The 23787-nt window shown below is 38.9% G+C and overlaps 1 protein-coding gene across 9 annotated transcripts in view; it reads right to left on the bottom strand.

The window, feature by feature from the left end:
* LOC137622377 (uncharacterized) overlaps positions 1-23787 on the bottom strand; it is a 54996-nt gene that overhangs the window by 12694 nt on the left and 18515 nt on the right. For 4 of the 9 annotated variants that reach the window (XM_068352980.1, XM_068352974.1, XM_068352983.1 and 1 more), the window contains one exon: positions 488-560. In XM_068352980.1, coding sequence (XP_068209081.1) covers positions 488-543 — 56 coding nt within the window. In that variant the 5' untranslated portion in view covers positions 544-560. Of the gene's footprint in view, positions 1-487; positions 561-3241; positions 3531-15557; positions 15657-23787 lie in introns of those variants that run through there. The other 5 variants (XM_068352981.1, XM_068352976.1, XM_068352982.1 and 2 more) reach the window with 3 other exon arrangements.

Below are 23787 nucleotides of genomic sequence, written 5' to 3' on the forward strand. Positions count from 1 at the left end.
CCGTGTTGATACAATCCTTTGGATTTACTTAGGGCATGGTCTCTTGCTAGGGACAGGAATAGCAATGCTAGGGGAAGGACAATGACACACTTGGGGATTATTGTTCTACTCGTGTGGGTTTGCAAGTGGCTCTTTTGTTATCACTTGCGCCAAGAAAGAGGAGAAATATATCACGACCTAATGACATTGGTACTGATTAGGACAGGCACAAGTAGATGATGTGCATAAAGTTAGACTTTTCCAATTTTAATTTTAATATAATTTTCATATCTCTGGTATGATATTGTTACTATACTGTATGCCCAGCATTTTCAATAATTAATGCTTTTCTCTATTAACCCTTAATGCAAAATCATATTCCTTGTACTACCCTACAATAGTTTAGAATCTGGTGTAGTGGCCTGATTAACATTCTTGTGAATAGCCATTATTGAGAAGTGATTACTGTGGAGGAATTTTATTTACATTTCCCCAAAAGATATCTTACCTGTCATTAGCGCTATCAATGGAATCTTTATCCACGTCTCCCTTTCCATAGCCCATATTTCAGCTGACAAAATCTGCAAAAAAAGAGATAAGATAAGAGTTGCATATTTATGGCAATCCTGTGTCAATTATGTGATGTGTTGAGCCTTAGGAAAAGCTCTGTAATTTTCATGCTTACTAAACTTAAACCTAAAATCCTGTTTGTAAGGAAAGTTGTAAGATGTAGCTATATCTAGATGCTTTCGGGCTCTTTTAGGGGTTCCCGAATCTACGTGTTGTCCCTTCAAGCTGTGTCCTGTTTTTTAACTATTACATCATCAGTTTCCTTTACCTATTACTTAAAATTTACTATGGTTTTCAGTCATGAATTAATTACTCAGTGATTATTTATGCTATGGCAGGAAGAGGAGAAGAGATCAGGCAGGGTAAAGCTAAATAAGGTGGAAGAACTGTGCTTAGGGCAGAGAACAAGGATTAGGTTAGGTTCGGTAAAGAATTGGTATAAGGCATTCGCTTAGCTCAGGTCCCTGAAGAGGTTTTGGTTAGAAAATGAGGGAAAGTCAGATATTAGGTGATGAAGAGGGTTTCAGTTAAGATTTGTTACATAAAAATGTCAGGGTTATTGGCCAGTTTACATCAGGGTAGCGAATAAGTTTGTTTAGATGGAGTAGGGGTTGTAAGGCTTGTTTGGATTTAAAAAGATAAAACGGTCAGGAGAAGTAAATTCTCATACTTCCCCCTAAAACAAGGGAAAAAAAAAAACAGCCAGCAAACAGAAGACCAATCACACTGCTTGAGTTAGCGGGAAAACTTTTGGAAAAAATCTTAAACAAAGACTAAGGAGATTCCTAGAAAGAAATAAGAAATTGTACAAACACCAACACAGTTTCTGGATAGGGAGAAGCACTGAAACTGCCCTCATGGCAATTTACAAAACAATAGCCACGAACCAACTAAATAAAAATCACATTGCAATATCATCTGCAGAGATATCTCTAAGGCATTTGATAAGGTAAGGCATGACGGTCTCAAATATAGAATACTCCAATTGGAACTACCAATAATAATGGAAAAACTCCTTTCAAGCTGCATTAAAGACATAACTGTCAGAATACATAGCAGAAATGGGAAACTAGGTGAAACAATAGATGGGGCATACTATCCCCAACTCTCTTTATCATCTACACAGCAGATATGCCAACCACCCCCAAATATGAGGTCATAGCCAGTCATGGCTTTTGCATTAACAGTGGTCATAACACATCACCTTAAATCAATTATTATGTAGTATAGTTTGAAATTTGTGACGGGATGTTTTGTGACTGCTGCTAATGTGATAGGCAACGTGATTGGCTATGATGTCATCAGGGGTGGGGTTTATTTCACCCATAATCTTTGCAGCGACTATAGTATTCATACAATGGACATTGATAAGAGTAAGGCAGACTGCGAATTACACGTCACATACATATTCAATTGTGTAGGGAATGAACAAGGAAATCTTTCCAAATGAACCTATGTACATCAACCAACTGCACCCTCTCTATGAAACCAATGAAGATATCTACTTTACATGAGCATTTGGTAATATTATAAAGAACCATCAATTTTAAGATTAACAACCATAGAGACCTAACCATAAAAGATGTGAAGGATTATGCTTATGGAAATATAGGCTTACATAATTTTGAATCTCTTAGTAAGATGATTTGGTATTACACAACCAGTGCTACTAGATCTGATACCACACTAACACTGCAGGCTGCCCCCTAGGGGATGCCTCTGTGGTATTGTGTCAGAAAATACAAAGTGGGGGTTCTTAAGTCGCTCTGTAAAGATATTTCCAACTATGATAGATCAGCTGCTGTTCTGCCTTCTCTCCCATTTCCTGTGGGATAGCATACCAAGCCCTGGCTGTTCAGTCATGCCCCGAAAAAAACCCAATCTCTTCTCCTCTCCTATGGGTCTTGCCGTAAGGTGCTATATTAACAGATGAAAAAAGACCATAATCTATAGATTTTTTTCAAAGTAAAAGTTTCTCAGCAACCACAAGGAGTTAAGGAGTGTTCTTGGGCTCATTTGAAAGGTCTCTAGGTCCCGCAACGTATAGGGGGTGTGGCGATAGGCGTACCCCTCTCTATAAGAGGTAGGGACGCGTAAATAAGGGGTATGGGTATCTCAGGAACTACGAGGAGTAATGAGGTGTTCTTGATCTCGTTGGAAAGGTCTCGAGGTCCTGTGTATGGCAATGGGGGATATAAGTGAACTACACCATGGTATAAGGGGTAGGGCCCCGCAAAATTAAGGGGTATGTGTATCTCAGCAACCACAAATAGTAAAGAGAAGTGTCCTTTGGCTCGTTGGAACGGTCCCGAGGTCCTAAGTATGGCGGTGGAGGAGATGAGTGCACTACGTCAAGGTATAAGGGACAGGACACGAAAATAAGGGGTATGAATATCTCAGGAACCACGAATGATTAAGAGCTGTTCGTGGGCTCGGAAAGGTCTATAAAGGCTCATTGTACATAGCACACGACCCAACTCTTAGCCACCTTTTCAGGGTGGTTATTCATAAACAGTGTTTTGGGTGACCTAAATAAATACCTGCCAACAGGACTACCAAATTGCCTTTAAGAAGGCTTGTGCAATGTGCCAATCCCTTCTACAAAATATTTGTATTTGCATGAAAGAGACAGGTGATGAATAGATGCATTAAATGTAAATGAATATACTGTATGTGAACAGGAAAACTATACCTCTTTTTCTAAGGGAAGAATCGAGCTAGTGGCTGGTCAAAGGCTGCATCATCTTTATTACTGTCGACAGAACTCAATCTTTAAGGAGAATCCATTTCTTTATGGAAGTGTGCATACGAATACCTTGCTTTTTCTATTTGGTGCCACATCGGGTCTATATCGTGCCGGAATACTTGGTCCAGAAGCTTCTATTACGTCGCCAAAATGGTCACTTTAGAGGAAACCAATCAGATTGCAGGATATAAAAAAATCTCTTCATCTGTCAATGTCGATTAGCTCCGTGCCCCACCTAGTACATAAGCAGAGAAGAACAAGAATAACAAGGTAACTGTTGGAATGAACTAGTAATGCAGTTAATTTTAACAGCCTTGCCATGACCATCACAAAGCTCAATACTACATAGTATTTTAGAAGTATTATTCCAGGTGGAAATTCAGAAGTTTAAACTTGCAGTAAATGTATTTTTTTTTAATAGGCTGACATAAGTGCTTCTTCATAATTTATATACGAAAGATTTATTTTAATGTAGCAGATTTTAAAATATTTTATAGTAATTATTCATTACTTCTCGTATAGTTTGTTTATTTCCTTATTTTCTTTCCTGGCTATTTTTCCCTGTTGGAGCCCTTGGACTTATAGCATCCTGCTTTTCAAACTAGGGCTGTAGCTTAGCTAATGATGATGATGATATTGTCATGTCCTCGGTGGCCTTCAGGTCATGGAAATGCTCGATGAAGTATTGAATTCATCTCAACAATTTGCTGCAGGCCATTGTCCTGCACATAAGAATTTAACTGTGTTCTGGCTTTGCAATGTACTCTGAATGCTCAGTACTCGGACGCTAAATGGAATGCTCTTACTCCAGAAAGGGGTTTGGATGCGATTGGAAATGTTTTACTACGATCTGCAGTGGTTAGAATTCTTTACTGTAGATCAAGGGCGGGAGGAGTCCGTGATTGATTTTTTTTCAAGGTCTGCTTAAAAGGCCACTGATTGTGATTTCCATTGCCCAAAGTGTGGGAAGTGCCTAGTTGAATGCTATTACATAAAATAATGGTAGATCTTAGTGATCCTGTATTAAGAAGGTATGTTTCAGGTGTGACATTCAATAGTGTAATTCCCTTCAGGCTTTGTGTTGTACATTTGAATGTGCGCTAAAACGTTGAGCGTTCTCTGGGTGTCATTAGTCAGGAGTTGTAAGTGATGGCATCCCCACCAGTGATGACGTCGAGCTAGATCTAGCTGCATTGTGCAGCGATTCAAATACGAAGCAATGCAGGAACTGTTGGGACATCATTTCCCTGGTCAAACGTCATCACACATGTGTGCCAATGGGTAGGGCACTAATTGAGATGCTGTAGGAGCACAAAGAAAGCACTGCTTGTTTCAAGTGTGGTGATCAATGCAGAGGCGCACATTTTGTACCACCCCACTATTAAGGTTAGTGTTGTTGATGGGAGGAGAAGGTCAGTGGGAGAACAGATTTGTGTCGCCAGACCCTCGTTGCTTTTCATCCTGCAAGTCAAACCCCCTGGAATTGTAATTTTGAATGGGTTTTAGGTACATAGCCAATTTGAAAGGTGAAATACCTAGGTTCAACGGCATGCACTATTGAGGTATGTGGATGATGTATGAAGCAGAATGTTCATTTTGTGCCAATGGCCAAGAATTTTATATGTCATTGATTGCTTTTAAGGAGTTGGGATTGATGCGACTGGAATTTCCTACCCTTTTCCAACTCGCAGCCCCACCCTTCGCAGTCAACAAAGCCATTCTCTGTACCGATCTCTCTCAGGGAGGAAAACGTCTCAAGACTAGAAGAGTGGTTGTTACATCCATTCTCACCCATAACCTTCAATATAACTTGAGAACTTTTGCCTAAAATGACAGGTAAGCAGCATCACTTGCATTTATTACCCGACACCGTACCGTATGCCTGCCACATGTCAATAGGAATCCCCTAAGAATTGAGAAGAGGAGGTTGAGACTCAGCTGAATTAGGACGTTCGGAAGGGCGTGATAGAAGCAACCCAGCATGGGATGCAACAGAGTGGTGTGGGAAGATGGTGGTTGTAGCCAAGAAGACAGGACAGCTTCGCCGCAATGTGGACTTCAGAAACTTAATGGCTACTGTCTCCGGGAGACTCATCACACACTGGCGCCCTTAAGCATGGTTTCAAGCATTCCTATAAGCACATACAAAACCACAATGGATGCCCATTGGGGTTTCCACCAAGTGGAGCTGGACAAGGATAGCCACTCACTCATGACTTCTATCACTCCATGGGGACAGTATCGTTATTGTAGGATGCCCATGGGCCATTTTTCAGCATCCGATACATGCACAAAAAGGTTCAAAGACCCCCTGCAAGACATTACTAGAGTATGCAAGACATTACTAGAAAGCAAAAATGCCTCAAGCTCTGCTATTCATGCAAGACATTACTAGAAAGCAAAAATGCCTCGAGCTCTGCTATTCATGCCCTGAGTCATGTTTTAGCTTTGTTTCTCTCGCTTACAATATCATTGAAAAGATATTAGTTAGTCTTATGAAGAAACCTAAGTGATAAGAAACAGTACACTATGTCTGCTCCTAACTGTGTCTGCTTCAAATGTAATAAAACAGATGGAGAATGGAGAAAATGGATAGTATGTGAATGTAATAGACCCTACCATAAGAGATGTGTGCATATAGGGACAGCCATCAGTGGGAATGAACGGAATAACCGAGACTGGTTATGCCCACACTGTGTATGTGAAGCCAGACTAAACAATTTAGTAATATCAAAATTAAAGGAAAACGTAAACGTGAGAGATCTGGCCCTGAACGAACAAGATGCGAAAATAGATGACATGGAAAACGAACTTGCGGACCTTAGCGCAGACGCAGCAAATTCCACCCAGACCACCGACCTCACTGAGAAAGTTGACATTCTTGCCATGAATATGGAATCAATCAAAGCAACACTTCAAACATTGATAGACTCAAAACCGGAGAAACCGACTTTTGCTGACAAAATTAAGGAAAAAATCTGTTGATAATTAAATCAACTAATACAACAACTAAAATTACTGAAAGAAAACGTGAAGTTGAACAACCACTTAAAGACATTCCTATACTTAAGACGAGGTCAACTACTAATGGAAATGTTGTTGTAATCTTTGCAAACAAAATGTTCAGAGGAAAGGTGGCAAACAAAACTCAGACATTGGTGGCTGACACTGAAACGAGAAAAATCGAAAAATTAAAACCCAAAATAATGATATGCAATGTATACAATGATGATGATGTTGATGTAGTAAATGCTTTGATTCAAAGAAATTGCTGCCTGGACCAAATCCAAAATATAGAAGATAGGATAAGTGTAGTCCTGAAGAAAAATGCCTCGGGGGGAACCACCTACCATGTGCTGAAATGTGATCCTGAAGTTCGGAGGCTATTCATGAAAATGGGGACAAAGTTTCGTTACGATGGGGTATCTATTAACATACGTGATAGGTACCACGTGATCACCTGCTACCACTGTCAGAGGTATGAACATTTTGAAAAAGATTGCAAGTCTAAGAATGAAGATAAAGTCTTCGGGAAATGTTCTGGGAGACACTCCACCAGGGAGTGTAATTCGAAAGTGTCAAAGTGTATAAACTGCACAAAGTTGAACAGACTAAGTGACCACACAGTAAACTCTAGAGACTGCAATGCTTTTGACTTAGAATTGAAAAGACTAGCAGAAAATACTGATCATGGTTACTAGGGATGTCATAAACTGTGGCTATGTAAATATACAATCTGTAGGTAATAAGACTGTTCAAATTCGAGGATTGATAAACGAGAAATATTTAGATATGCTAGCATTATCTGAAACATGTATAGATAACTTGGACAAGGCAAAGATCACTGAAATGATGCCCCCTACACATGCCTTCTTTCACATACCGAGAGAAGGTAGGTCTGGTGGGGGTGTCGGACTCTTTATTCATAAAAGTTACTCAAATCTCAAAACGTTGAAAAGAATTAGTGTAACAAGCTTTGAATATATAGAAATAAAGTTTACGTCAAAAAATAGAAGAATATCCTTTGTAACAATCTACAAACCTCCTAGAACAAACACTAGTATCTTTTTTGAAGAATTCGGTGCTCTCATTGAGATGATTATCATGGAGAAAAATGAATTAGGTATCTGTGGAGACTTCAATTTTTGGATGGATGACGCATCAAATCCCGACGCTTTGGGATTTAGTGAGTTACTAGAATCACATCGACTAGTGAATAATGTCGACAGTACAACTACTTTAACTGGGCATATGCTAGACTTAGTTCTAAGTGACGACATGAATAATATTGTATCTTATATAAAAGTCGAAGAGAAATGTACTATCTCCCCAGTACACAAACTTATTACGTTTAGTCTACTTCTACAGAAAAATGCATTAGTAAATAAAATGAACTTTAGACATGAAAAAATTTTTCTCCTACCTTGTTTATTGAAGAAGTTACAAAGAAAATAAATGATGCTATCAACATTCCCTGTGATCATTATGACCAACATCTGTTAGGAGGTAAGTGTGCTAACTGTCTTATGACCACTTATAATAGTGAGTAAAAGTGAATATGATACCATGTGCCCACCGATGGAAAAGACTATAACCGTAAAAGACCAATCTCCTTGGTTTGATGGAGAGACTTTGGTAAAAAAGAGGGAAAAAAGACGTAAGGAAAGAAAGTGGAATAGGTTAAAAACTGAAAGTATTTGGGTAGAATACAAAACTGCTGCGTGTCAATATAACTACCTACTAAGAAGGAAAAAAAGTGAATACTATAAGAGAAAGATCCTTGAAGCAGCAACAGACATAAATAAGTTATATCGTCTCCTGAATGGCATAATGGGAAATGTAAAAGAAAAGAAGGTACCTGATGGATACAGAGACCAAGAACTAGCAAATAATTTTCTAGTATTCTTTAAAAACAAAATTGAAAATATAACCAGGTCATTTGTAAATACTCAGCATTAGATTAATGATACACCAGGCACTCAGACAAAATTGATAAGATTTAACAACATAACACGAGATGACATCACCAGTATTATTAAGAGAGAAAAGAAAACAAACGGTGCGATCAATCCTATGCCAATATCTGAAGTAATTGGAGCGAGAGACTTTTCTAGTCTAGCCGAAATAATAATGAGAATAGCAAATGCAAGCATTGATGCATGTAAGTTTCCTAAATCTGAGAAAATGGTTATAGTCACACCAGTTCTGAAAAATGCATTGGACTACCAGGAATTAAGCTCATATACATACATATACCAAAGGCCCCTCCCCCAATTTTGGGGGGTAGCCGACATCAACAATGAAACAAAACAAAAAGGGGACCTCTACTCTCTACGTTCCTTCAGCCTAACCAGGGACTCAACCGAGTTCAGCTGGTACTGCTAGGGTGCCACAGCCCAACCTCCCACATTATCCACCACAGATGAAGCTTCATAATACTGAATCCCCCACTGCTGCTACCTCCGCGGTCATCTAAGGCACCGGAGGAAGCAGCAGGGCCTACCGGAACTGCGTCACAATCGCTCGCCATTCATTCCTGTTTCTAGCACGCTCTCTTGCCTCTCTCACATCTATCCTTCTATCACCCAGAGCTTTCTTCACACCATCCATCCACCCAAACCTTGGCCTTCCTCTTGTACTTCTCCCATCAACTCTTGCATTCATCACCTTCTTTAGCAGACAGCCATTTTCCATTCTCTCAACATGGCCAAACCACCTCAACACATTCATATCCACTCTAGCCGCTAACTCGTTTCTTACACCCGTTCTCTCCCTCACCACTTCGTTCCTAACCCTATCTACTCGAGATACACCAGCCATACTCCTTAGACACTTCATCTCAAACACATTCAATTTCTGTCTCTCCATCACTTTCATTCCCCACAAAATCCGATCCATAGATCACAGTTGGTACAATCACTTTCTCATACAGAACTCTCTTTACATTCATGCCCAACCCTCTATTTTTTACTTCTCCCTTAACTGCCACCAACACTTTGCAACCTTCATTCACTCTCTGACGTACATCTGCTTCCACTCCACCATTTGCTGCAACAACAGACCCCAAGTACTTAAACTGATTCACCTCCTCAAGTAACTCTCCATTTAACATGACATTCAACCTTGCACCACCTTCCCTTCTCGTACATCTCATAACCTTACTCTTACCCACATTAACTCTCAACTTCCTTCTCTCACACACCCTTCCAAATTCTGTCACTAGTCGGTCAAGCTTCTCTTCTGTGTCTGCTACCAGTACAGTATCATCCGCAAACAACAACTGATTTACCTCCCATTCATGGTCATTCTCGCCTACCAGTTTTAATCCTCGTCCAAGCACTCGAGCATTCACCTCTCTCACCACTCCATCAACATACAAGTTAAACAACCACGGCGACATCACACATCCCTGTCTCAGCCCCACTCTCACCGGAAACCAATCACTCACTTCATTTCCTATTCTAACACATGCTTTACTACCTTTGTAGAAACTTTTCACTGCTTGCAACAACCTTCCACCAACTCCATATAACCTCATCACATTCCACATTGCTTCCCTATCAACTCTATCATATGCTTTCTCCAGATCCATAAACGCAACATACACCTCCTTACCTTTTGCTAAATATTTCTCGCATATTTGCCTAACTGTAGAAATCTGATTCATACAACCCCTACCTCTTCTAAAACCACCCTGTACTTCCAAGATTGCATTCTCTGTTTTATCCTTAATCCTATTAATCATTACTCTACCATACACTTTTCCAACTACACTCAACAAACTAATACCTCTTGAATTACAACACTCATGCACATCTCCCTTACCCTTATATAGTGGTACAATACATGCACAAACCCAATCTACTGGTACCATTGACAACACAAAACACATATTAAACAATCTCACCAACCATTCAAGTACAGTCACACCCCCTTCCTTTAACATCTCAGCTTTCACACCATCCATACCAGATGCTTTTCCTACTCTCGTTTCATCTAGTGCTCTCCTCACTTCCTCTATTGTAATCTCTCTCTCATTCTCATCTCCCATCACTGGCGCCTCAACACCTGGAACAAAATTATATCTGCCTCCCTATTATCCTCATATAGACCAATTTAAATGAATTCTTTGTCTCAAAAGTGCTTGAATATGTAATTCTTGAACTACTAGTCAGCCAATTAGAAGTAATAAAAGCTTTGCATGACAACCAATCAGCTTACAGAAATCTATACTCTACAGAGACAGCCATCTGCTCTGTTGTAAATGATATGCTAAAAATGATGGATGAAAATAAATGTGGTATCTTAATACTGCTCGATCTCAGTGCTGCTTTTGATACAGTGGTGCATGAACTGCTATTAAATGATCTACGGTCCATCGGAGTTGAAGATCAAGGCTTCGAATACCTAAAAGACTACTTAGTGGGTAGAAATTACTGTGTACAAATTGTACTTGGCCCAATCCTATTCTGCATCTATACTATGGGTCTATCGAAAATGCTACAGAGGCATGGGGTGAAGTTTAAACTATTTGGAGATGACACAATTTTACTTCTCCATAAATGATATACAGGATACTACTGAAACTCTAAACCGAATCCTTGATAGTGTTAGAAAATGGATGACATTTAAACAACTAAAATTAAATGAGAAAAAAACTGAATTCATGGTGGTGGGCAAGAGAAACAGCGTAAGAAACTTAAGTGATATTCAAATGAACATAAAAATTGACTCGGTGCCGATATCTAGTAAAGTTCGAGATCTAGGTGTATTTCTTGACTGTAACCTGTCTCTAAATGCCCAAATAAATAATGTTATAAAAACTGCTGGTTATCATCTAAGAAATATTGCATTTATAAAAAAGTACCTGGACGAAAATTCTGTAAAGAAACTTGTGATAAACTGTGTTATTACCAGGATTGATTACTGCAACTCTATCTATTACAATTTACCAAAAGTGCAACTTAAGAAATTACAAAACATAATAAACAGAGGAGCAAGACTGACAAAAGGTGTCCCACCTAGAGAAAGGATCACCCCTATACTAATCGATTTACACTGGCTGCCGTTTAAAGTGAGAATTGAATTTAAAATATGTACAATAACCTCCCAAGTTATTAGAACCGGACGTCCAAAATGCTTAAGAGAGTTTCTACATATTGCGCAGCCAACAAATCGTGTTGACACGAGAATAGTTATGGATGGCTTCAAACTATTGGAACCTAGATACATGACTATTGTTGGCTCCAGAGCCTTTAAATATGCGGCCCTGAGACTATATAATAAGCTCCCACGAAACATTCGAGTGATTAAAGACATTAAGGCTTTTAAGAGGAAACTGAAGACTTATTTCATGAGTCCTTTGACAGAGACGATTTAACACTAAATGAATATGTGATATGAAACGTTAAATACTCTGAACGAACAAGGTAAATCGATAGTGGAGGTCCTGTAGAGAGTGGTGTTCCCCTGCTGTATGGGACCGGAAAAGCAGCCATCGAAGTAAAGTAAGTAATCACAGCATCGAAGGGGCTTTTTAACATGTTTATGATTTTTTTTCGATTTGTGCTTCAGCAGAAATTCCAATTCTGGGATAGAGGCGCACAAGCCCATATATGAATGTTTAGATACCATTGAAAACTTTGATATGCCAGAAAAGTCCTCCATTACTGATATTAGGTCATGGTACGAATTCAAGAACCAGTTAGCCCCTTCTTCGCAATGGTGCTGATTACGGAGCCTCTCAAGGACCTCCTAAATATGCCCACAGAAATAAAAAAAATGTATATTGGGATATTTAGCTGCACAGAAGATTCATCAAGCACAGGAAATCATCTGGCAACTGGCCAAAGACGGCCTGTCGTATTATTATGACAAGACATGGCCTACGTCAGTTATGACGGACTGGAGTAAGGAGTGCATTGGCTTTGTCGTCCTTCAACAGTATTGTAATTGTCAGTCAGCTGACAGTCCCTTCTGTTGTAAGGTCAGTTATTGTCTTGCTCTGTGTGGTAGTCGTCACCTCACCCCCACTAATGTTGGAGAAGGAGAGGTCCTTGCAGTCATTTGTTCATGCTTTGGGGCCCCAACCTCACAACCATAACAGCCCACCATGCACTTGTTAAGCTTTGTGGTGATAGGGTCCTTATGGACGTCACCAACCCGAGGTTGTTTAATCTTAAGGAGAAGATACTTCAATTCATGTTCCACGTGAAATACCTGCTTTGAAAGAGGAACTCTGCTGTGGATTTTCTCTTAGGATACCCGAGTAGGAGATCATCCCTTGAGACTTCTGACGTGGTCTTGGATGATGACATTCGAGTGGGGATAGCTTGCGCAGCCATTGACGCTTTGGAACGGGAAGCCGTCATAATGAATGAAGAGTCTATCAGGGCTATCGCTTCTAATGACCATGTGTATCAACTACTGCTAGCCATGGTCAGAATGGGTGATTGGCCCCTGCAGAAGTCACAAATAATAGTTTGCCTTCAACCCTTCTTTATTTGTGATCGTTTAACAGTAAACCAGGACAAAGTAATTTCCTTGGTGGATCAAGGATGCATATGTATGGTCATCTCGAAGGTTTACATCGTCAGTTGTCTGCCAGACTACACGCATGACACCAGAGCTTCAACTCAATACTTAGAAGGGGTAGACAGTCCATATGTTGGCTGGCTATAGATGGAGATCTGCCGCATCACTGAGCCCAATGTGAGGACTAGTTAGCCCCTTCTTCGCAAGGGCGCCATCATGGAGCCTCTTAAGGACTTGCTCAAGACCCCCATAGAAAAAAACGTATATGGAGGAACATGTCCCTTCATTACCCCCTGAAGTAATGGAACTCACACCTCAGCATAATACCTCTTTTAGAAGGTTGTCACAGATATGTTCCGGGGGAAGGCAATTTTTACATATCATACAAAGAGAGACTAACTGGGTAGTATTAGATAGCACATTTCCCTAACGGTGCCACATCTAGGAAAATAAGTCTCCACCTTCAGTCATACTTTTTACGTTGGGTGTCACTAGAACAAATATTGACTGATGGAGGTACGGATTTAGCTAGTGAGGAGATGGAGGCCTTCTTTGGGAAAAATGCTTGTCATCAGCCCAGTACCTCCTGTCCAACAGCATGGCAGAAGTTGTCGAATCACCAAAGATATTCCTCTGATAGAACTCATCAAAAGGCAGTGCTCTCGAGTCAGACAAAATGACCCTAACAATTTTTCAGTATCTCAACATGCCTCTCAGGGAGGTCAGTAAATCTCTGTCTCAGCTTGTTACTGGCGGTCTACTACATGATGGGGTTCCTACAGCCAGAAAACACCTCTTGGCAAAATTGCAGGTTTTACTTGCCCATGACACCACCAGAAGACACACACTCTTGAACCAGGGACTCGGGTGCATATACAAGACTAAGCTACCAAATAGTGGGACAGGATGGGTGTAATCTCTGGAATCAGACCCTAGTGACATAACACAGTTATACTCAACAGGAGTGGTAGGCTCTTAAAGAGCAACAGACGTACGGGCACTTGAGAGTCATCGCTCCACCATCAAGCACACTGGTACCCCAATCCGGCATCCCTGTGGGCCTTAATACACCCTCAGATTCAGTCACGTTTCCACGAGGAACCTAGACTTGCCAGTAATCCTAGAAGAGATGTCGGTAAACCCAAATGACTCGAAGACTGCACATGATGTGTTCTTGTTAATAGAAATGTTATCTTGTGTGATTAAGTAAAACTGTAATATACGTTTCAAGTAATTAATTTGTCAAGATTGAAGTTTTATTTTTCTCAACCTGTCTACCTGTGTTTTTCTCTATTCCTTAAGCATTGTTTGTTATTCAAATTACCCATAATTTCTTTTTTTTTTTGCTAACATATATAGTCTTCCCCTTTATTCGTTACGTGTATAATCTTTGTGGGGATATAAGATATATTGTAACCATGTGCTGCCAACGGACATTGGCGGGAATTGGTTACTATTGTGTTGTATGAGTCGGTGGGCTCTGTTTTCTTTTAATGAAAATTATTGTAGATATGGTTCTCATTACAAACCAACAAATATTCCATCCTAGTAGCCAGATCCATAAGTACCAGGTTAGGCGTAACACATTTAAATATTGAAAAGTCGCTCATGAGCAACAGGGGAAAGGGACAATTTTATAGAGACTGGCCCTGAATACATATGTATGATCAGCGTCCAAGCCCTTCTCAACTCAGGCTAGGAGCAAGGACGGCCAGGAAATGGCTGCTGATAGCTCAGCAGATAGACCTTCAGGCTCTCCCAAACCCTGATCCCTAGCTCACAATAATGCTGCTGTTGCATATATTACTAGATATTATCAGGCTTGAGCTGCTCTCAAATCCCTGACTCAGATTGTAACTACTGCCAATGACAGGCAAACCAACAAACTCCCAACATTACTTTGCATGCACCGGGGGCCCCTTACAGTATATCCCATAATTCCCCTGGCCTCAACTATGATGTGCTATCCATGGTTGTATTTCACACACGGAAGCAGTTACTTAGGCTACACATCCGGGACACGCGAAACACAATTCATATGATTCATTTTTTATATATTTGTATCAGAGGAATTGACTTGTGTGTAAATATGGCTGAAGCATGGCAGCCTGCAGATTCACGTGCCATGCTAGCTGTAAAACCAAACATTGTAAATGCTTAATTAATCAATTCACTCTGCGGGTTAAATGGACAGTCCTATTTTCTTTCTACAGTAGCATAATTATTATTATAATTATTATTACTTGCTAAGCTACAATCCTAGTTGGAAAAGCAGGATATTTTAAGAACAGTAACATCATTAAAATAGATATTTCCTATATAAACTATAAAAACTTTAACAAAACAAGAGAAAAAGAGGATAACATGAGGCTTCTAGTTTATCAGGGTCCTTGTATTATAGCATGGCACGTGGATCTGCAGGCTGCCTTGCTTCAGCCATATATACACATAACTAGTCAATTCCTCAAGATAACAAGAAAGTAAAATCATACAAATATTATATATATGAAATACAACCATGGATAGCACATCATAGTTCTATATGTCCCACCAAGCCATTGGAAAGGGTGACAGTGGCTAGATTCATCATACGCTAGAGACAAGAGGTGGTTAAACATGTGAGAAGTAACTACTTTTTTGGGAAATTCCCATCTCTTCATAAATTGCAAGCTTACAGCTTAGCGTTCTAATAATGTTCATAATGCTAAACATCATAAAAAGTACTAACCGTTTATGAAATTGGAGTTACCGTTGTGGGCAAAACACGGAAAAATCTGCGATTTTAATCGAGCTAACTTCACACCGGGCGGGGGTACCACAACATTAATCAAAATGGCGCTATGCGGCGGATGTCGGAGAATACGTATTTGAAATTACCGCTTCTTTCTTTTGTTATTTTCCCATTTTCTCCACATTTGATACATTCCATCTTTAAAGTATTACTTTTTTTATGAATAAAACGAGATTCTGTTGTATTTTCTCAATTGAATAACTTCTATTTTCATACACCGTGTATATATACTATGGAAAAATAGCTAAAAATTGGTTAAGCCATTCCATATTTTCACCAAAATCAGAGTTTACGTATTGTGCGTGTTTTTATAACATTTAATTTTCTTAGTCTTGCTCTGAAATGTATAGCACTGAGGAAAAAAAATATAGTTAAATGTTTGATAAGATCAAATGAAAGTGAAAATGAAAAAATAAGCTTGAGGAATCAATGACACTATAAACCACTATATATATATATATATATATATATATATATATATATATATATGTATATATATATGTATATATAAATATGTGTGTGTGTGTGTATTATCTATATACAGTATGTGTGTGCGTGTGCGCGAACGTAAACATGACAACGGCTGACATGCAATAAGCATGAAACAAGAAAGGGAAAGTGATATAACCTTGGTGATATCAATAAACGAAAATAACTTTCTGTGTGTGTGTGTGTGTGTGTGTGTGTGTGTGTATAAGCGCTATGTGATGGACGAAGAGTAAACTTTAATATTTGCAGTCACAGAAAATCAGCACTAAACTAGGCAAGCTGATCCATCCTCTGTTGAGAGTTGCCAATATTTAAAATGATTCTAATTTGCATAATCAAAAACATTCAGTGATTTTTTCTTATCATTTTGAGGATCGTTTCGAATTTCTTTGCAATTTATCGATTAATCTTTAGCCTTAACATCGGAAAATCAGAAAATATCGATAAAGTTATTGACTGTTTGACTCAACTGATGAGTCTGAAGGTGGGTGATTTCAAGGACAAAAAACAAATAAAAAATAAAAAATTCAATTGATAATGAAAATGAAATAAGAATAGCCGAGTTTATTTTTATAAAACCTAAAAAGCCACAACTTGAGCAAGACATTTCTAGTTTCCCTTTAAAATTTGCCTGAATATGCCTTTTCCCATTTTAAATTTTACTTGTTTACAATATTTAGTTACAGCTTGGTCTATATTGTTTTACTTTCTATTATCATGGAATAGGATTATGAACACACACATGTTGTTTATTGGTGTTGGAAATAGATATGATTCTCCAGTCTTTATTAACCTGAGGTTTCCTTCCACCTGCTCAGTATCGTTTGTTATTATTAGAATCATCATCATCATCATCATTATTATTATTATTATTATTATTATTATTATTATTATTATTATTATTATTATTATTATTATTAGCAGCAGCAGCAGCAGCAGCTAAACTGCAACTCTAGTTGGAAAAGCAAGATGCCACAAGATCAAGGGCTCCAACAGGGAAAATAGCCCAGTGATTAAATGAAATGAAGAAATAAACTACAAGACAAGTAATGAACAGTTAACATTAGATATTTGAATAACAGTAAACACATAAAGACCCATCTTTCATATATAAACTATAAAAATAGACTTATATCAGTCTGTTTAACATAAAGAAAAATTTCTGCAAGTTTGAACTTTCCCAAATATGCAAGAACATCTCTCTCTTGTTGATAATACTAGGCAGGCAATTAATTCTAATAGCCAGGCCTTCTCCATCATGAGGCTTAATACTACACAGTATTCTAGAAGTTTTATTCCAGCTGTGACCAAGTTGTGGAATAATCTTCCTAATCGGGTAGTTGAATCAGTAGAACTTCTAAAGTTCAAAGTTGGAGCAAATGTTTTTATGTTGACCAGGCTGACATGAGTCTTTTTATAGTTTATATATGACATATTTGTTTTTGACGTTGCTAATAGTTTATGTAGGACATATCTGTTTTGACGCTGTTACTGTTTTTAGAATGATTTCTTGTTAATTTGTTCTCATCATTTATTTATTTCCTTATTTCCTTTCCTCACTGGGCTATTTTCCCTATTGGAGCCCTTGGGCTTATAGGATCTTGCTTTTCCAACTAGGGCTGTAGCTGATAATAATAATAATAATAATAATAATAATGAGGGCTTCAATGCTCACAGTCCCCTCTGGGATACTAATTGTGATGCTATGGATACAATTGGTTCCAAGTGTGAGCAAATCAAGAATGATCATAACCTTTGAATATTAAACTCAATAGATTTAGCTCTATAATTGTTATATTCTGTCAATATTGTTGACAAGTTTGAGTGGAACGTTCTAGACGACGTTTACTACAGTGGCAATTTCCCTATTTTAATAACTATAACTATACTCAATTTTTTTTAATGAGGCACATTTGCACTGACTCGCAGCGGTGCCCTTTTAGCTTGGAAAAAGTTTCCTGCTATCTGATTGGTTAGAATTATCTTGTCCAACCAATCAGCGGTCAGGAAACCTTTTCGAGATAAAAGGGCACCCCTGCGAGTCGGTGCAAATCTGCCTCACTAAAAAGAATTGACTATAGGACATACTTCACCACCTACTGAACAGTTTAATACAAAATAAAGCTAACGGGGGGGGGGGGGGACTTAAGCATTATACAGGTTAAGCGAAACAAATGGCTTTTTTTGTAAACTTCATTATATAAGCGCTGGCAAATCTTTGCCTATGAGCGAGGTGGTTGTTAGGTGCAAGCGAAAAGGCGAGGTGAATGCAAGTAAAATTTATTCAACAGATAACGAGTTTATATACAAGCAGTTGCAAGCAAGAATGTTACAAAAAAATCAAACAATCTGAAACATTTGATGGAGGGCTTAACTTGGTTATTTTATTATCAGTGCGAGAGAGAAGAAAAAGCCAAGAGCATTACTTTGTATGAGCGTGTTCGAAACACGTGTGGTACATGGCCACCCCTAAAAGAGACATACATGTGAAATAGGGAGGCCTGCTGTAGAGAGGCGAATTGTAGGCAGATCACCTTGCAGGAGATATGCACGTTTTAGATGTGTGATAATTATGAAAGCCTTCGGAGTGTGACGGATCACAAGGTAACGGCCCATATAAGGAGACGTCAGCGGCCGGTTACTAGTGTCATTGAGCAGGAAGACGTGCATTGCGGCCTGTAAATCGTTTGGTGTGCGTTGCTTCGCTGGGGCTTGTAACTCTGATAGCATAGAGTAAATTTTCCTACAATGTAATGGAGGCACTTGAGATTGTCAGGGGAGGTTACAGATGGAAAAAAATTCAGCAGGGATGACCAACGGGCCACCATACACTATTTCAGCTGCTGAGACATCCAGAGCGTTCATAGGAGTGGTCCTTAATCCCAGTAGGACCCAGGGAAATGTAGTAAACCAGTTTGAGTCTTTGCAGCAGGACATAAAAACTGCTTTGAGGGTGCGATGAAAACATTCAACCTTTCCATTGGCTGCAGGGTTGTAGGCAGCTGTCTGATGTAGGTTGATGCCGAGGAGGTTTGCTAATGATGTCCACAATTGAGAGGTGAAAGTGGTACCCTTGTCAGAAGTAATATGCTCAGGGATACCAAATCTCGCTATCCGCCCTGAGAGTAAAGTAGATGTACATGAGGTGGACATTGCGGTTTGCATGAGAATGGCTTTAGTCCAACAAATGGAGCAGTCAGTGACGGTAAACAGGTAACAGTGTCCTTGTGATGTGGGTAAGGGACCTACTACGTCAGCGTAAATGTGGACAAAATGACACAGAGGTTTAGAAAAGGTTTCCACTCCTGAATCTGTGTGTTGGTGTACTTTTGAAGCTTGACATGAAGAAAATGCATGGACGCAATCCTTAGCATCGGTAGTAATGCCATGCCAAATGAACTTCGTCTTCAGTAGCTGTGCAGTAGATCAGTACGAGGGATATGAGAGGCCAGGGATGAAATCAAACACCTGTCGGTTCATGGGGCAGGTCGTTCATGTACCGCACGTGTTTCATACGCGCTCATATAATATAATGCTATTGCTTTTTTCATCTCTTTCTCTCCGCCCTGATAATAGAACAACCTGTTTAAGTTTGCAATTGCATGGTTTAGATTGTTTGAATATTCATGACATTTTTGCTTGCAACTACTTGAATGTAAGTTTTTTATTGTTGAATAAATTTTACTTCAATTCACCTCGCTTCTCCGTTAGCACTTAACACCCATCTTGCACATTAATGGCTGCTATGGAAGTCTGATCGTTCCGGAGTCACAAAAAGCCTAAGATCTATAAAAGATATTAGAACTGATGAACCAAAGATATCTTCATCCCAATTAGAAGTGATGAACCAAAGATATCTTCATCACAATTAGAAGAACTGATGAACCAGAGGAGCTTGCTATTGCCATAAAAGCTAATTAAATCCTAAACTTCCAAATCAAAGCTAATCAGAACATTACTTTTCCTTTCCTTGATGTCATGGTTGAGAAACATGAAACCCAATATGCCACATCAGTCTTCAAGAAATCTACCAATGAAGTCCTGGCCCCAACACATTGGGAGTGGCCAGAATCATTTAAGAGTTACGTTATTGGTTCTTATATCAAGAGGGCCTTCTCCCAATGCAGTAGTTGGAAAGCTGTTCATGGAGAATTGGGACGTATGTAACAGATGTTAACGAACAATGGGTATCCAAGTAACATCATAGAGGAAATGTTAAGGAAGAAAATAGAGGAATTCTGCTCTTAGGCAAAGAATTCATATGGTGACAAAAAACGACATAGTTCTCAATCACAGTATTGACTATGGAACAGCCTGCAGACAAGAAGTAGATGCCCCTAAAAGAATCTTCAGATGTTGACCAAAACCAAAGGTAACATTTGAAAAAATATTATTAAGAATATACAAGCCAAACTGGACAACTACCCTTGTGATAAAAAAAAAGTCATGCCTCCATGGTACCCAAGTAGTCTGACCAATGTAGCTTACAAATTCAGATGTTCGAAAAGATAATCTCTCAACAGATACTACATTTGTTACGTGATGATAACGCTCAGGAGAAGACTTCAACCTCACTGCAATAATGGTATTAGGGCTCAGAATTTTGTTGAGGAATGATGTTGTTAGTCTGAGAATATGGGTTGTTTCCAGCACAAGGTCTCCTGAGCTTTAAATTGAGTTTTGAAGCTGTGTTAAGTATCCAGATATCTTCAGTAGTATTCTATGAATTTTTATGGGAATATCTTCAAATTTTCATATTTTCTTTTGAGGCATTTGATGTAGTTAGATTTCTTTTCTATAAATGTACTGCCATTATATAAGGATAATGATTTCTTTGTAAATATGCACTAACGAAAGTCTTTAGTCATTGGCTGAAATAACTCTTGGCAAGGATCGAATGAATTCTGTTCATGAAGTAAAGAAAAAATGCAGAAAACTAGAATTGTTGTCTTGAAATACTTAATGCCACAAATTCTTTAGCATTTAAATATACACACACATATATATATATATATATATATATATATATATATATATATATATATATATATATATATATATATATATATATATATATATATATATATATATATATCCTTACAGCATTATTAGCCCAGTTTTATGGGGTTCTGGTTTTTGGTAAGTCTTCTCCAGCTTGATCCTTCATATACCATGTTTCTATTCATTTTCTTATGCAGTCTTTCCAGCTCATCTTTGGTCTTCTCTTCCGTCTCCTCCCATGAACCTCCATCTCCATCACTGCAGCCAACATACTCTTTCTCCCGCCTCATCACATGTCAGTACCATCTCAATTTTGCTGGGACTTTCCTGTCACACAATACACCCGACAAATCTCTCCAATTTTTCTATCCAGATTATATCTTGCACTTGATCTCTCCTACCCCACTTCCAGGTTTATCTACCAAAGATCCCAAATAAGAATTTATGCACTCTCTTGATGTTTTCTCCATCCAGTACCATGCCTTCCCAATCATTTAGCTGTGTGCCAAGTTCCAAGTATTACATTTTTTCTTCTCCATTTTTTTCATTCTTCTATCCTCCAAAGTCTTCCTCCATGCCTCAGTTTTCTGCTCCAACTCCTCCTTTGTCTCAGCACTTAGCACCACATCATCTGCATACATCGACCATGGTGCCTCCTACCTCACGTTCTCCCTTTATATTAAAAAAAAAGAATGGGCTATGTGCAGATCCCTGATGTAAATCAACCTCCTTTTCTAGACTTTCTCTCTCTCACACAGAACTTCTCACTGTCGCTTCTACATTCCTAAACAAATCTTGTATCAGTCTAATGTAGTTTTCCAGTACCAGCTTTGCCCTGAGACATCTCCAAATCTTTTGCCTTGTCACTCTGCCATATGCCTTTTCTATATATATGAAGACGACATGCAGAATTATCTGACCTTCTCTACACCATTCCATTAACTGTCTTGATGGGTTAAGTGCATCAGTGGTGTTTGATTTGGCATGTGTACTGAATGTGTTTTATTCACGCTCATGACTCTAATACTTTTGCTTTTTTTTATCACTCGCTCTGATAATAGAATAACCTGTTTAAACTTGCCATCGCGTGTTTCACATTGTTTAAATTTTTGTGACATTCTTGCTCGCATCTGATCACATATAAGCTCGTTATCTGTAATATAAATTTTACTTGCATTTTCCTCGCCTCTCTGCAACGATCACCAACTTGGCCCATTGGTGACCCCGGAGTGACTGGTGCACACTGCTTTTTTTCACTCACCGCTTCACCCTACCATTTTTAACATGCCGCCCACCAAACCTGACCCTCTTAATGAGAGAATACCTTGATGAAGTCATTAAGCTTCAGCACGGCATTCTATTCCTGTGCTGAAACTTGGTCACGGGCAAGAGTGCTCTCGAACTTGGGGAAATTGCTCCCCCAGTTCGAATCTAAATTTCTCTCTTTCTTATCTTTTTCTTCCTCTTTATATTGCTTCAACCTTCTCCTAATATTATAAACTTTCTTTCATGTTGCTGTCCCAACCCTATGAGTAAAATTTCACATATGTATGTGTATATATTTACATAAATATGTATGTTTATTATTTTTTTTTATGGCATGGATGTTTCTGCATCTGTTATTGCCGCTTGGGCGGATGTTTCTACAGCCGGTATTGCTGCCTGCTTTGATGAATGGGAAAGGTGTCACGGTTGTGAGGTGTTTGTGCTTAAAGCTATATGTGAGAGTATTGGATGATCTCAGCCATCCCGAAGATGGTTTGGACCTTTTAGGCAGAACTATTCTCAAGCGTTGGGTCTTCAGAATCCAGGGGGATCCAATGCTTGGGGTAGGACTCTCGGCTTTTGGCCGGAAGCCCGTCATTACAGATATGGGGAGGATGATTCCATAGTTTCTTGGTCTAAGTCCTAACAGGCGGGTTCAGCTTACACCTGTGCCTCTATATCTGTTTTGATGCTATCCTTCTGGTAGGGTATGGAGTGGACCATCTGGGAAGTATACTTTCACTGTGCCGGTAGTGGAGAGTGCAAATTTCCTTCCCAACATGTGATGCCTTAATGTTCTAAAGCAGGTAAATCAAACTATTCAAAATATCACTCTTCTCTTTTCTTTATTCTAATGGATTCTTGTGACAACGACCCCACCTCCCCTGGATACGCTGACTCGCCCCCGGCACTGTTGACGACCTCTGGCAATTCATTTAACGAAAATTCTGTTGACGATGTAGGAACTAAAAAGGACTATTCTTTAAACATTCGAAAAAAGGGTAATTTGGGCAACACAGAAAAACTGAATGTCCTGCACGTTACCCAAATCCCATTAGAAGCTAATTATGATGTGCTACATAAAATATTTGAGTGTTACGGATTAATAAAAGAAATTAGAATGAAACTTCAAGATGATAATTGATATTCTTGGTTATCATTTAATTGTCATGAGGAAGCATTTAATGCAAGCCGTAACATTGTTAATATTAAAGTAGGTAATATGAGTATTAAGGGTGCTCTGTGTGATGGGGCACCTAAAGATCTGGATGTCTACAGACCAGCAGACTGGGTTGATAAAGATATAGAGGTAGATATGCCATCCCAAAGAAAGCCAAAACCACCAATGGGTCTTCTTGCTCAATCTACAGGAGGTACGTAAAAATTATTTCAAGATCTGCAAATTTCTTCA

Source organism: Palaemon carinicauda, chromosome 29, assembly GCF_036898095.1.
Source record: "Palaemon carinicauda isolate YSFRI2023 chromosome 29, ASM3689809v2, whole genome shotgun sequence".
NCBI classification, from domain to species: domain Eukaryota; kingdom Metazoa; phylum Arthropoda; class Malacostraca; order Decapoda; family Palaemonidae; genus Palaemon; species Palaemon carinicauda.